This window comes from Crocodylus porosus, unplaced genomic scaffold (assembly GCF_001723895.1).
Source record: "Crocodylus porosus isolate Cpor-Errol unplaced genomic scaffold, CroPor_comp1, whole genome shotgun sequence".
NCBI classification, from domain to species: Eukaryota; Metazoa; Chordata; order Crocodylia; family Crocodylidae; genus Crocodylus; species Crocodylus porosus.
In genome coordinates, this window is record NW_017728929.1 from 3382661 (window position 1) to 3399318 (window position 16658).

The 16658-nt window shown below is 40.2% G+C and overlaps 1 protein-coding gene across 1 annotated transcript in view; it reads right to left on the minus strand.

Moving 5' to 3' along the window:
• The window catches only part of ARHGEF4 (Rho guanine nucleotide exchange factor 4), a 397910-nt gene that overhangs the window by 57333 nt on the left and 323919 nt on the right, over positions 1–16658 (minus strand). The window contains exon 7 of the mRNA XM_019542928.1: positions 2216–2355. Within this exon, the coding sequence (XP_019398473.1) occupies positions 2216–2355 (140 nt within the window). The remainder of the gene's footprint in view (positions 1–2215; positions 2356–16658) is intronic.

A 16658-nucleotide genomic window follows, 5' to 3' on the forward strand; every position in this document is an offset into this window, starting at 1 on the left:
TTGAACACCTTCAGGAGTAAATTGGATGCTTATCTTGCTGGGATCCTATGACCCCAGCTGACTTCCTGCCCTTTGGGCAGGGGGCTGGACCCGATGATCTCCCGAGGTCCCTTCCAGCCCTGATGTCTATGAAATCTATGAAAATAGCAGCACAGGAAGTTGAGCAAGAGAAAGATTTGCAGCACATTTTGTTTCACCTAAACCAGTTTTCCATGCTTACCTAAATAATTAGTCTTTGTACACAGAATCCAGTAGGAAAAGTAGTGGATATTAGAGTCCCAAGGCTGCCTAAATTAATGCTGGGGAACTGGTGGGCCTCAAAATGATGTTAGAATAAGGGAAATGCAGACACCCTTGCATATCTTTTCACCCCATGTCACTGCTTTATCAAGCACAGAAATAGAGAAGTACAAAAATTGGGGTCTATGTTTCCCAAACCATTAACATTTTATTTATAGGCAGACATGTGATTTGATGTCTGAATTTTCAAAGAGCAGAACTGAATAAATTGGCACTGGCTCCTGTTATTGAAATTACTATTTTAACGCTTTGACAATGTGAAGTCCTAACAAATAATTCTCAGGGCTTCATTTGAGATGGGGAAAATCAAGAGTAAGAAGTAGAGGGGATTTTTTTAGTTGAAAATAGCAGTAAGGTATCCAAGTATAATGATCTTCAGTGAGAGTTAGGCTAGTGACAAAAATTACACATAAACTAGTTTAGTGATCAGAAACTGGTTTGAACCTGTAACAGAACAGCAGTTCAGTGCACATAGGCTGGGAGATGTGCTCTTGCACCCCCACCTGCTGACCTGGATCAGTGCAGGCCCCTCCCTGCCCTTCCCAATTGAAAACTGAACGTTAGTTCAGTTTGTTATTGGTTCAATCTACACAGCTTGAAGAAAGCTGCCTAGACTGAATTACTTCAATGTTGTATCCAAATCACCCAGACCACCTATACTTCTTCCCTTACAATTTATGTCAACAGTTCCCTCAAATAACATCCATTTGTGCCACATTATCAAATTAAGGGCCATATCCTGACTACTGCTGTGGGGAACTGCTGGAAAAGAAGATACTTTTTGTATCTTCCTTCCCTCCAGTGTAGACAAGGTATCCACAAAGGCAGCAGCATAATTTCTTGAGCACAGGATAATGAAGTGGCTGGAGGGGGACAACTGACATTGCTCTACTTCCTCCAAGTTTTGCCTGCAGGTTGCTGCTAGAAAGAACATGTGTTGCATCTTTTTAGAAGAAGTGGTTGTACCTACCGGTTCTGAGTATGCAGCTCAGCACCTCACCCCCCAGAAGCATTACACCTCTATCTGACAGAGGCTTAACACCTGAGCCAACACCACTCCAGCCATGCCCAAGCTGTGAGCAGGCATAACACATCTTTTATCATTGCCTTTCCCTCTGACAGAGGTCATATAAAGGTAAGAGGAACGTATACCAGAGCATTTTAGAGGCTGCAGGATGGCCAGGTTTAGCTCTTTCAATGGACTGTTTATTTATTCACACACAGGAAAACGCCTACTGCACAGCAAGAAGCCATTTGTAACGTACTGGGAAAGGCTTTGAATCTGCCTTAAAATTGTAGTCCATTCCTGCCCACTGACTAATTTTCTACTCACCATTTCAGTTAGACTAAGAAATAAATTTTTATCTGATACCAGAAATTCAACTGATGCCAAACAAATAAATAAAAGAGCCCTTTGCCAAACTATCACAAACAACACATTGCTTCCCTGGACACATGCTTGTACTGAAGTTTAGAGGTTCAAACAAGTATAAAGAACAACACTTCAAGGTTTTAGTTTCATCTTTCTGTCTTCATTAACTGAAAACACCAAGCTTCTGATCACTCTAGAAATTTTCACTAGCTCTGGAATGTGCAGCACACGAGTGTCTCAATATAGTATTTCCTTATTCCCTAAAAAATATATGAGAAGAGAGGAACTCGTAACTAAAGTAAAGGGAGCTGCAGTTCCATGTGACACCATATCAGCATCCACTTGATGCTGGATCCAGCAGCTCAAGGCAAAGCCAAAACACTAGCTCTGGACAATGTCACAACTAAAAGTGTTGACCTAAGCAATTTGAAATTGATGCCTTACCTATTTATCCAGGACCCTGCTGGCAATGATGTCCCCTATAATTAAAAGCCAGAAGCAGTATCTTTTCCCCACTAATTCTTAGATCTACAGGCATGATACCTCATTAATAGCAAGCTGTTCTCCTCCTCCTCCAGGGTGGCCATAGCGGTGACTGGAACTCCGGAAGTCCTCATATAGATCTTCCTCACTTCCCACATCATCTGTAAGAGCCGTTTTATCCAGCGGCCCATCAGTGATCACTGCAACAACAACACATGACTGGGTAAATGAGGCTGCTGACCACAGACATGAATAACAGCAGATAGGAAAAAATATTGATTTGGGGCTTTACAATAGGCTTATTTTAAAATATTCATGTTTCATATTATTTTGCTTATATTATTTTACTTTTGCATGATCAAAAGGTGTCAAACTTTGCTAGAAGTCAAGCATGAAGGCAACAGGTATGGCAAAGAGAACAACAGCACTGCATATATGGCTTAGGGATCACCCATGTTGTGACAGGGTGGTTGAATGCACATGTCTATTCAATCCCACCTCACTATGGCCAGACTCCACAAACACAGACCCATAAGTTCATCTTTGCACATGCAAACACTCCCATAGAGATCACTGGGTCTGATCCCTGAACATGTGCTTAGTGACATCCATATGTTTGCAGAATCAGGGAATAAATGAACAAATCAAAAGCTGCAAAAGAAGTCTCAGCCACTATCATGTACGTGAAAAAACAAATCCTCTTCTAATTTTTGCAAGCAATATATACGGTTGACCCAACAGATAAATAAGTAAAGGAAAGACAAACCAGTGTTTGGATTGAGGTATAAATCCTGAGTGGTTTAAGCCGTTTCATCTTTGAGACGTACTTTTGGTATAAACTTCCAGGATTTGAATTCATTACCAATTTTTTACTTTGTTTTGATAACCATGGTTTGTACAGTGCAACTGCCAGGTGATTTATTGTCATTTATGGTGTATTAGATCATTACAAAGTGACACTGGCATCCTTCAAAGTAATCTTATGCTTCAAGAGTTTGTCTGGAAAGCTCACAATCCAGATGAGAGAAAAATATCTTCATCTACCATACAGTGCATTATGAAATGCCAGTTAGGTACCACCAGCTATTTCCTATTCCTATTTTCACAGTTTTGTGGGTCACATTCTACTCTGAGAAAATGGACGTGCTCTAGATATTCATTCACGTAAAGGAGACTGAAATCTGGTGCTACATGCTTATTTCCAAATAAAAAATATATATAAATATAAAGCTAGATCCTCAATGGAGTCTGCTGTTTGACACCGGCAAAGACCTAGGCTCTATATTCTTTTTTATATTATGGTATACTCTACTGCTGTTTGGCTCCACACAGACAATTAGGAAAACATATCCCTTGCCTCTAAGAGTCTACATATATAGTCACAGGGTGCCAATCAAGGCAAAATTTGGCCCTACAATAAGGATTCAACTTATCCATTAGCTTCTTCCTCTACTCCAGAGACAGATCTGGGAAGTCCCTCTTTTTTTGCTCCTTTGTGTAAAACAGTAATGTTTTCCAATTAATTAAGTACTTTGTATTTATAAAGGCTGTGCCACCCAATTAGGCAGACAGGTTTAATTTTAAGAAAACACCAGACTAAACCAGCACATTTCACAGAAAAAAATGGGGTTTTATTTTTTTTGGTTATTCATTTTATGGCCTGAACAATTCCAGCAAGCTTTAAAATGGATTAGTAACCAAGGAACAGAAAATAAGAAAAGGATATAAAAGAAATATTTATTCCTTCAGAAAGAGCCCCACTTTCTCAAGCTTTCCATCTTCATCCTTTGAAGATTAGAGCTGAGAAACAAAGTAAGAATATTGGTTCTGGAGACTGGCCTGTGGAGCGTATGCTCTCCTCATGATGTTGTGATATGAATATTGTTCTCTACTGACAGACATATCATGAAGCAACACAAGAATACACCAGGCCTGAATGTAGCATTCTTGACTATTAATCTCATGGAATCAGCTGATTAATAGGGCAATGAAAATGGTGAGGGGACTGGGACACATGACTTTTGAAGAGAAGCTGAGGGAACTGTGTTTATTTAGTCTGCAGAAGAGGTGACTGAGAGGGGATTTAATCGCAACCTTCAGCTACCTGAAGTGGGGTTCGAAAGAGGATGGAGCTAGACTGTTCTCAATGGTGGCAGATGGTCAATGGTCTCAAGTTGCAGCAAGAGAAGTTTGGGTTAGATATTAGGGAAAACTGGACAAGGAGGGTAGTAAAGGACTCACAGGTTACTGAGAGAGGTGGTGGATTCTCCATCCTTGGAGGTTTTTAAGACTGGTAGACAAAGCTTTGGCTGGGATGACCTAGTTGAGGGTGGTCCTGCTTTGATCAGGGGGTTGGAGTAGATGACTTCCTGAGGTCCCTTCCAGCCCTAATTTTCTATGATTCCATTTTATTTTAAACTCATATAATTGAAGGCATTTTAAAACTTTTGACAAGTTGACAAATTCTTTGCCTAGATCCAATGCCTTTACAATTTATTTTACATGAAGTGCTTAATAACACTTTGGATTTCAGCATGTGCTTGTCTTTGAATATCCAGTACTACCACAGGAGGATAGGAGGGTACTACCAACATCCAGATTAAGTTGCCCATGAATGAAGCCAAACCTTTGAGAAGGCTATCTTCTCCCATTAAATAAAACAAGTGCTGAAATCCTAAACCCAGTTCTGAGATCATTGGAAAACACTGAGAGGATATCATAACAGCATAAAAATTACATTTATGCTTCTCACACACAAAGAAAAAGTTACCAATCTGCTTTAGAGAACAGAATTATTAATTATAAGACCCTCAAAAGGTTAATTTTTATTTTATTAGTTTGTTTTTACCAAATACATTTCAGCCTCAAGTACTGTGTCCTGACCACTTACATATATATCCCATGCATTTGAAAGATAATACATGCATGTTTTCTGATTCTTTAACTCAGATTATTTCATTTACCTGATGCTCTGATAAGGCAACATTGCTTTTATTTGGACAAATACTGATTGGCATTTTTATTTTGATTAGCAACTGCTGGTAATCTAGACAGTTTATAAGACAAAGAAGCATACCCCAATGATCTTTAAATCTGAAAAAAGGTAAGGGAGATGAGACAATGAAGACATCAAAGACTATGCAGAAAAAATCATACCTTATAGAAGAATAATTTAATGGATCTAATGTTATTGCTAGAACTGAATGAAATTAAGAAAAAAAGATCGCTCTCTGGACTTCAGTAGCACTTTTACTGACTGCACTACAGATAACATCATATTCAACTAAATTTCCTCTGCTCAGGCTTAAGGTCCTTTCTCTTAGTCCTTTTCTCTATGGCTACAGAGAAAAGCACATCTCCATCCTCTCTATAATGAGGTATTTGAAGGCTTTAATCAAAATCTGCCTCAGTCTTCTCTTCTCCACACTAAATAACTCTAGTTTTTCAGTCTTTCCTCATAAGTCTTGCTTCCTAGGTTCCTAATCATTTTTTGTTGCTCTGTGCTGGCCTCTCTCCAATTGGTCCCCATCCTTCTTGAAGTGTGAGGTGCAAAACTGGACCTAGTACTCTAGGTGAGGCATGATACCTTGATACCCACTTGATACCTCCTCCCAACAAAACACTGAGCCATCAAAGACTACTAGCTGAGCAAGATGATCCAACCAGTTACGTATCCACCCTACAGTACTTTCATTCAGGCTGTATTTCTTAGCTTGTTACTGTCACTGTTACAGGAGACAGTGCCAAAAGCCTCGCCAAAGGCACAACCAGTGCTATCCCTGTATCCACAGAGCCTGTCACTTTATCATACAAGGAAATCACACTGGTCAGGCATGACTTGCGGTTGGTGAATCCATGCTGGCTCTCCTGATCACCTTATTCCTCTCTAGATGTTTCACAATGCATTTCTTGAGGACCTACTCCATGATCATCCCAAGTTACTTGAAGCACAAGCCATGATTAGGTATGCTACAGAACAAGAGAGAATCCTTCCCCCACTGAGGTCAATGGCAAAATTCTCATTAATGGGGCAGGGTCAGTTCCAAGGATTTCAGTCCAATGCATTGTTTTGAATGAGGCCAAGTCACATGTAGTGCATATAGGTAAACAGGTCTAAAAGGTGAGGGTTTAGCCATACAATTGAAAGCACAGTCCTTCAGTCTTTGATGTCACTGGCCAAGCCGCCACTGGTTTTGGTGATGCAGTATCTTCAGCTAGTGCGCATGGTTGTAACCTAGGGAAGTCAATGGAGCTATACCAATCTATACCAGCTGAGGATCTGGTCCTACAATTCCCAGGCAATACTCCAGAAATGCAGTCCTTTATTACCCATGCAGGGAAGTGCAGTTGCTGTGGCAAAAATAGCAGCACAGATTGTTTCAGTGGGGTAGACCTCAGCAGCCTTACCTGAGGTCCTGGGGGCCTCCTGGGACAGTGTCAGCAACAATCCAGCAGCTCAGAGCCTAACTGGCAGCCAGAGCATTTCTGGCAGTGCACACTGCTGCCACATGCACCATGCCACTTTATGAAGTAGGTGTTTTGTTTTGTTTTGTTTTTAATCCCAGGATCTTCCATTGTCAAATTTTGGTGCTATGCTGCAAATTTCCAGTGCAGTGAATGGGTGCACATGTACCATGTGCAGTTTGCAGCACCACAACCACACATGCACACTCATCGGGACACACCCACAGAGACCACAACACCTACTGCAGCACCAGTCTGTCAATACTTCTGTTGTACAGCATGTTTCGTCAGGATTTCATAACAGTCATTTCTATTCATGTAGCATGAAAATTCATTATTTTAGTTGTCAGAAAAACATTTATTCTATCTCAAAATGACTGAAGCATGTATCAGACCTAAATGAAGTATCTTGATTATTCACTCTTTGAATGAAAATGTATTGACTTTCATACATAATTGCAACAGGACAAAGATCTATTGATTATCTGCACTTGAATCTTCAAATACTATCAATGGAAATTATATGCATGGGGAGATTACACCCTTATGATTGAAGTACAGCTTGCTGGAGAAATATTTAACTGGCCAAGCATTTGACATTTTAAAATACGTTTGATAAAAACCATCATAGTCCCATTATGACATTGCCATTTTTTTAATATGTAACCTACAAGCTCCCTGTTGAATGTACTCCAATAACACATGCTGCCTTAACAGCAGTTCTGGGACTGAGATGCAGCATACCACATGTAAAAACTCAGAAGTACTTGGTGTGCCACCTTCATCATTTAAATCAGGATTTTTATTTTGTTAATACAATTTTTAAAACTGATTCACATATTGCCAGTGGTACACATACCACTATTTGAGAACTCCTGGCATAAAGTGTGTGATACCTAATGTGGTCATTAATGAATGAATTTCTCGGCAAATTTGTGTTGTATGTTAAACTTCCAAAAACAACTAACTATTTTGCACAGTGATGAATACCTTTTAGCTAAAAATTCCTCCTTGATTCAGTCTCCATTAGCATGAGACATTATTGCTTCCTGCAGGGTTCCATTGTTTTTTACTTTCTATATGTTCTATGATAGTTTCATTACCTAGAGTATAATTGTCAGTCTGAAAAATGTTTCCTGACACCTTTAGAGCTTTCTGATTTTTCCCAGACTTTCCCAGTTCTATGATCTGGCTAAAATGAAAAAGGAGAAAAATCCCAAAACTGAAAGGAAAGGTTCATTTTTAAAATTCAAAATGTTCTATTAAACCTCTTGCTCATTTTATGTGTTTTCCTTAGCTGGCCTTGCTTAATTTTGGTCTACAGATCAGCCTCATCAGTTTTCTTTGCAATCTCAAAAAAATAGTATTGCATATTACATGCAGTTGCTAAAGATTAACTGAAAAACAGAGAAGCAAGATACTGGTAAACTACAAAGAACTCTGCTGCTCATAATCATGGAGGAAATTTCAGGTTCTTATTCCAGGATGAAAAATAATCCATGGAGAATTTTAGGGACATTTAATCAAAATCACTGATGTTCAAGATACCAGGAGAAAAAATGAAACACAATGGTTATTACTAATCATTTGCTTTGAAATAGTTTACTGAGGGGAGAACCCTGAAAGCTGATTACCTAAAATAAGAAGTGACCCAGAGCACTAGAAATCAGTCAAAGCAATAGAGAAGTGAAGGTTTTTAATGTAAAGAATTTACATCTACAGCACAAACCAGGTCAAGGAGAAAGGCAGTAAGCACTATAGACACACTCACAAAAAAATCTTTTGAGAAGGGTTGATATAAACTGTTAAAATGGCATATGAGTTTTTTCCCCCTGTAACTTTCACTGAGCGCACAGGAACTACTGGACAGGCCTATATTAAGCTGTACAACAAGCAGATTGGCCTTGATGTCTCCTTTCCCCCTCCTCACCAAATGCTTGTTTCCATCTAACACTCAAATGCACTGATGTGGCCACAGCTGGCCTTTTACTTTTTTCTCCTCAAAACCTAATAATTTAACTGAAAATCAGAGAGCAGTAAAAAAAAACCAAAAAAAAAAACAAAACAAGAAACCCCCCAAAAAACATTCCCCAAAAATCAAGCCTCCAAACTGTATCCAATTAATTTTAAGCAGATTTCTCCATATTTTATGTGGCTGTCCAGATGAATTCCACTAAATTCAGGCACAAATCTTACTGTACAGAGTATGGGGAGGGATAGATGCCATGATTTACTACATAGGCTTCTTGTGCAAGTGTCAAAATGCAGCTTTCTATTGCTATGAGTCTGAGCCTGAGCTTGGGATTTATGTCATAAAAATACTAAAGCAAATGGATAACTCTGTCATGCTAGCTTAGAAGATATTCTTCTAAGTTGGGAAGCAGACACTGCCTAGAGAGAAGAGAAAAGACTTGCATAAACCAGTCTGCAGACTCCTAAATCCAGAACAAGCAGCACTGGGAAGAGAAGGGTACAGGGGTCTGAGCCCCACCAGCAAATATCCCAACCTGTGAGCAGAGAAGGGCTTACCAAGAACCATGCAAACTCAGGACAGCAACAAACACAGCTACCCCCAGTTATACTGCCCTGTCAGCAGACAGTACAGAAGAAGATTGTATATGGGAGATGTGAATAAAAATGAAGCTCAAATAAATAGGTTAGTAACAGTAGAGAAGCATCAAGGGAAAAGACAGTCTGGCCTCCTGGCTTTCTTAAGGCTAAGAAAAGAGTTATGGAGTTCTCTCTACACCAGGGGTTCCCACCCTAACTGCGGCATGCATACCCCTGGCGGACCTGTGTAATGGCACATATAATTGTCATTATAATAATAATTGGCATTTAAAGGTTAGATTATAAGATGTGTGCTGGTGGGCAGCTGGTAAATCTAGAAGAAGGTACACAATAAAAAAAAAATTGGGAACCTCTGCTCTACAGCATTAAAAGCTACATAAGGAAAGGAAGCAAGAACATGCTGTGCTCTACTCAGGGACTGTAACAAATTAATCCCTTACCTTGTTCTGTAGAGAAGCACTGGGAAACTGCTCCACCAGCGCTGCTCTTGGGGCAGCACAGTTTATACCAGTCCCTTTCTCATGGCCATGGTGAACGGGAAAATCAAATGTAAATTTATGATGATCATGATTATGTATCTTCCATCCCCAGCTCACTTCATGACCTCACTCAAGCAAGTCTCTTGGATCTGGCTAGTGTCTTTGTCTTTATAATGGCTATAGCCACTGCCTAACTGTACTGTTATTACAATATGATTTAAATTACAGTAGCCCTAAAACCTCACCTGATCTTAGGGCTGTGTTGTGCATATATACCCTATACAATACATGCCCATAAAGAGAAAGAAGCTTTTACTTGTAAAGTTAACAATCTAGGCAAACAACAGAACCAAGAGATGATGGGGGAGGGGGGGAGAAGGGGGAAGAGGATCATCATCCCACTCTCACAGATGGGAAATGGAAATAGAGATTAAATTATTTGCCTAAGGTTAGAAAGGACCTCAGGCAAAGCAAACCTCCAGGCCAGTGCCTTATCTACAAGGCCATTTATGCTTTCTGTGGACAAGCGCCTAATGTCTACAGAATACTTTGCTTTCCAAATAGAAGAGGCCCCTGTGTACAACCTAAATCCTAAGAATTAGTGCATATTAAGGGCTTTATTTTTTTTACTGCAGCTCCTAGACAGACTTTTTAAAACACATTCTGCCTACCCAATTAAGATAGCCTAATTATTATTTTTTTCACTTGCTCCATTTCATGCCTCTCTTTGCCTTCATAAAGAAAAATACAGTTAACTTCTAAAGCAGAGTGTCTGCCAAAGGCTGCAGAAACATGGCCTAAAATCTGGAATGGCCTCAATAACTGAGATTCACCCATCCCTTGGAATCAGATGGATAAGATCCTCAGCTGGTGTTAATCCAGACAGGTCCACTGACTTCCCTGTAGCCATGCTTATTTACTTCAATAAAACATCTGGCCCAAAGTTGGATAGTGAACTTTGGGTGGCTGTTGAACTGAGTTAAAAAGAAGCTTTCTAAATAACATTAGGAGATTAATTTTCACTGCCAGAGGACTATAACTTCTTTCACGAGGGGAAAGGAACCGAATCTGTGATGGTTATTGATTGTGTTCAAGGCCGAGCATTCTTAGGGAATCATTCCTGCTTCAAATGGAAGCAGATGAATGAAAATTAAGCACAAAGGGGATTTGATTTTTGAGTACTGGAAGGATGTCTGAGAACAGCTGTTTGGGGGTACCACAGCCACCTGCTTAATTTGCCTATTTATAATGTTACATTTAAAGTACAGCACTGAAATAACATTTCAAGTCTGATTTATACTCACAAAGCAAATGAATGCAGAGCTAAGGACATCATTTCCCCAGTCCCAACAGACCAGAAACTGCTGTTGATTCCCAATTGTGATGTGGAGTGGGCAAAGGAAAAGTGGTTTACATTTAGTGAACAGGGCAGTTCACACGGCCCAAAAGGCTGCAGAAATGAAATACCAAACCTCAGAGTGTTTTGCCCAGGTGAACTGAGCTCCTTCAGCCACTCCAAACTGCTATGCTCTCATCTCCTATAGAAATAGCTTATAACAATGGTGTAAGAGCATTCAGCAGTTTTACTTTGAATTATGTGCTTCATTTATCAGCTCTTTGATATACTGAGGTCCCTATGCAGCTGCCACAGTAAAATCCATCAGACAGTGATGTCATCCCATTTCTGTTCCATCAGTGTGATTCCTCTGGCTCTTTAATGTACCAATGGACCCTCTTACATTACTCTGCTTATGGCTGCGGGCTGGTTTAATAGGAAGGCAGTCTGGTGGGGAATGGGTGACAAGGGAAGAACAACAAATAATTTTGTTTTGCAACAAAAATGAAAGCGTGATCCTGTAAAATAAAAGCCTTATGGAGTTGATCCATCCCATGTGCAATTCTATACTGATAACAAAACAATGCTTTTGGGATCCCAGGGGAGAAAGCAGAGCATGTGGGTATAAAACAGAAAAAGTACAGAAAGAGAAAGCAATGATGAATGGGGCCCCTCTTATATTTAAAGAAAAATTAAGAGCCAAAGTAAATCAGTATATCCAAAAGGAATTAGCATTTCAATAAAACACCATTACCCCACACCGTTGCAAACACGCTAGTTACTAATTAGCTGAAGTAGGGAGCAAATCCACTATTCAAAACAAAGAGGATGCAGCTCTTTCATAAAAGGCTTGCGTGGGCCTTCTCCTGGTCTACAGGGGGGCACAGCCCAGGGTAACATCCATCAGCTCGAATGCGGAGCCACCCACTCAGATTTCAAGAGTTTTTAAATCCCAATTGGAATTCTAAATGATTCACAATGAGGCTTGAGGGAGTTTTCTGCTCTCATGTGTAGTGAAGATAATTACGAGGAAAGGAGAAAGACAGATTATGAATGGCTCTGCAGTTCTGATTCTGGAATTACTGCTTGCAGTCTGCTTCCAGCTCATTCAGTGTTGCCCTTTGCATGCATGTATCAAAGACAAGCAAGTCGAGAAGGCACCTGGGCCTGAAAGTAGTGGGCTTAACTGTATTTCTGTTAGTGATCAACAGTGCTGAAGCTTGCGCTAGAAAGGTAAGGCAGAAGGGAGGGCAACAGATAAAATATAAACAGAACAGTTTTAGATAAAAATAAATCGCTCTTCATATGAATGCAGGGCAGCCCTTCTTTGAAACTCACCTCTTTCTTCAGGGATAAAACTACACCCTGACAGGTCAAGGCTGTGATCGCTCCTACTGACTGGTGGAGAAATATGCATCCTCAGCTCATCCAGGCTTTTTTATCTATCCCTGTCCACCTGTTACATTTCATCTTTTGTAGTGTAAGATCTTCAGAACAGGAACTGTCATTTTATTATATGTCTGCATGTGCCCAGCACAAATGGAGGCCGATACAGTTGAGACCTTCAGGCACTACTGAAATAGAAATGCTAAATCAATCCTATCAGTCAGAATCAGCAGCTGACAAATCCCTTCTCCTTAGTGCACAAGCATTTTTCTTTGCTGTGTCTTGAGTGATTCTCAACTCTGGGATTCAGGCCATGTCGTCTGTCATTAATGGGACTTGATTGTGGATTAATTTCCTGTTCAGAAGAGTAGGTTGGAAAAACTTAAAAACACAGCCATTTTCCCAACACAGGTTGTAGTTTTGTTTAAAACAAAACCCGTCTTGTGACACCATGTTGATATCATCAAGCTTAACTTCTGAGGAAAACTCAAAAACTAAACTTTCTACCTTGGCAGAATTTTATTTAGTTTTTGGAACAAAATCCATTTCACATTTTTAATGATTTTTTCAATTGCTGCTTTTTTGTATTACAGCATATAAAATTTCAGAAAAGCAAAGCTCAAAATACAATGTTTGATCAACATGAAATATTTTTCCTGAACTTTCTTCCATGGAAAATTTGATATTTGTGTGTGTTTTGTCAAAAGCACAAAATCTGCATGGAAATGGAATTTTTAACTTATGCTGTGCTCTGTCACATACCAAAAAGGAGCACAATCTAGTCCTAGATGTTGTCTTAAAATGAAAAACAGACCAAATTCTTTTCTGTCCAAAAAGCCAAACTCTTCCCATCAACAAATCACCTTCCCCCAAGAACACACAAGTTGCCAGTTATCAGCCAATACATTTGATATTGTCTAGTTGAAAAAAGATAATCTGAGTCAATTCACCTCACTGAGAGCCTCAGGTTAGGTTTTCAATTCATCCGCCAAAATGAAAATGCCATTTATGTGTTTCTAACCAATCCTTTCTACCAAAAACAGGACTAATGACTAAGGATATTAAGGCAAATGAGCCAGAAAATTAGAACACTAGTTATTTACACTGGGTGACACCTCCATCAAACATAAGAGGTGGAGACAAGATCAAACAGGTTAGTGCAGCTGACATGTCTAACAAACATAACTGGAACATAAATTAAGGAAGACTTGTTAGTACAACCTCCAATATTTTACTTATGTTTTATTTTTAGGGTGTATCTGCCCAGCTTTTCAAATTTGTACAGATACATCCACAAGTGGGTAGTCTAGCAAAGTCAGATGCATTCTTTTTCTTTAAGCCCTTGTAGGACACGACAGTGCAGTAGCTTGAAGAAAAGCATGGAATAAAACCACCAATCAGAATAAACATCTAATTTCCAACCCAACAATAAAGCCTCTTGGTTTTGACCTTCCACGAAGAAAATGGAAGGCTCCAAATCAGATCCAAACTGGGCACGGTCGCTGTGGTCACCTGATAGTGTATTAGGAGTTCTACAAAATGTGATTAGCAATCCCGATGAAACTTTGGACCACATAACAACACTCTGCCCTCTATACAAATTTGATGGTGACATTGCAGAGATGCATTCCTTTTCCTCAAGAGCATTAGACTGGTTAACTAACCTTAAACCGGACTTTTCATTGTTACTTCAAGTTAGTCATACAAAAGAAAGAAATCTTCAAGGATTTATTCACAAACAAACCTCGCATCTGATCTCAAAACTTTCTACACATTGAGCTATATGGTTGCAATATTTATCAACTAGCAGAGCGCAGGTGAATGAGAAGGTAAAGGGAAGTAGGATAAAACACCCAACACAACAAACCAATACATGGTTTTACTGCTTTGCCATTATTTCACCCTGTTGGAGAGCTTTGGTTCAGTTGCAGTTAAGATAAATCCAGCCAAGCTCATCCTTCTTCTCTCTACATACTATCAGGAAACAATTCAAGCATGATCAAGCATGATCATGCCTCAAATGAAACTCAGAGCTGTTTGACTGCAAAGAGTCAGAGAGGTCAGGAGAGCTTTCAGTTGTAAGTGCTCCACATAAGCCTGCCCCCCCCCACTCCCCCTCACCTTTTGGGGGACATCACTAATTCCAACTTTACTGTCACTTTCAAAAGATTTATTGGCACTTTACTAACCCAGGTGCAGTTATTTTCCAAACCCTACATGGCCCTCATCTATTTTAATTACATTCCTCCAACTGCTAATATTTGCTTCTTTCTTTTGTTCTCGACTTCCTAAGTGTATACACAGGAGCACATTACAAACTACCAGGGGCTCCACTTGTATTATTTGTTTTCTTGTTATTTTATTAAACAGAGTAGGAGAGTATAAACATGCCATAGAAAAATCAGGTTGATTTACATTCCCCAAATTCATTCATTTTCAATGGGCAATGGATGATCTAGTTGGGAACAGTCCTGCCTTGAGCAGGGGGTCAGACTAGATGACCTCCTGAGGTTCCTTCCCATCCTGACTTTCTATGATTCAGAGCCCATTGCTCAAAGCACTGAGGGTTCAAAAGTCAAGTGTGCAGTACAAAACTCATCACTGATACTCTACAGCAGGGGTCAGCAACATTCAGCGCGCAGGCTGCATCTGGCCTGCAGAGACAGAAACCTTTGCTCTGTGCATACCTGTACCCAGGTTGGTGTTGGGCAGCTGGAAGCTGTACCCACCTCACCACCTTTCTCTTCCCCTCCACCCCCCATATTGCCCATTCCCCAGATGTAGTGCAAGCACAGCTTCCAGCAGGTGGACAACTGAGCTAGAGCTGGGCAGCTCCTAGGTGCACCTGCCATTTAGCCAGGAAGGGGGGTAGGGTAGGAGAAAGCAGCAACAGTGTGTACACAGCTCCCCACCAGCTGGAAGCTGTGCCTGAACTGCAGCTAGGGAGTGAGGGGCCAAGGAGGTGAGGCAGTAGCAGCAGCATTGGTGCAGTTCCCAGCTACTCAGCCCCCACACAGCTCCCTTCCACCTGGAAGCTGCAGCCAGGGAGTGGGAGGCTGGGAAAAGTGGCAGCAGTACTAGTACAGCTGCCAGCTGCCTGGCCCCAGCATTGATGCAAGCAATCCCCCCTGCACCAACCTGCTGCTGATGCACCGCTGAAGCCACCAGCTTACACCAGACTGGAGCTGGGTTGTTCCTGCCTGTAGCTTGAAAAGGTTGCCAGCCCCTGCTCTGCTTTACCTTTCTTTCCTAAGTCATATAGGGGGAATACAGTGGTTACCTTGAATAATGCACCTTATATACCTGCTTAGAAAAGTTCACCCTATAAAGTACTCTTACCATCATTCCTCTGCAGAATTCTCACTAAAAGGACTGCCTATTATAAAAGACTCTTACCTTTCAAATATTGCATCCTATTTAGAATAAGCTGGCACAGAACCACTGGATTTTCACAGAGTATTTTCAGAATGCTCTGATTCACAGCATAACGCTTAAGTCCGCTTTTTGGAGTTTAAAGACAGTAATAGCAGAGCTCAATTAGAAATCATCACACGAATGAAGAATGAAAAAATGACGATAAAAAAGGAATCATGACAATTGTAAGCACAACCAGTCCTGGTTATCTGGACTGAAAGAATCAAATCTGAGTTTTATAGCCAGAAAGTGCAGATGTAAAACAGCTCAAAAATCAGGTCCTCAAATTTGGGTGTAGGAGCCTAGGTTGGGGCACTTAATGATAACCCTGATTTTTCCCCTAAATTCTGCATCTCAGGTACACAATGTAATCTTTATTTTGAGAAGCTTTCCAGTCTTAAAATTAATTTAAATATACACTCATATACCCCAGAATCTTTTTAAAAATGTTACCAAAAGATAACTGGGCACCTTCTATGAACTTTAAACAACAAGGGATAGTACAATAAATAAGACAAGATTATTCAAACGGCAGATCTCCTGAATTTATACTTCCTCATACATACAAACACAATTACAACTACTTTCCCCTAGAAACTCCCCTGCCCTCTTTTATAGTTTAGTGCCAGTTCAAACAAAATCCCTAAGATAAAATTGTCAGGAACGCTATTGCAGAAAAAAGAAGATATCTGGGATTAAGTTTAGTTAATTATAATCGGCTATGAAGAAAGTCTCACCCACTCTTTTGCTAAAACACTTAAATTATGCAGCTTCATATGAGTAAGGGTGCTAGAATTAGTCCCAAAGTGATCAAAAATGCCCTGCACTAGTGTAACCCAGGCATGTTTGGAAA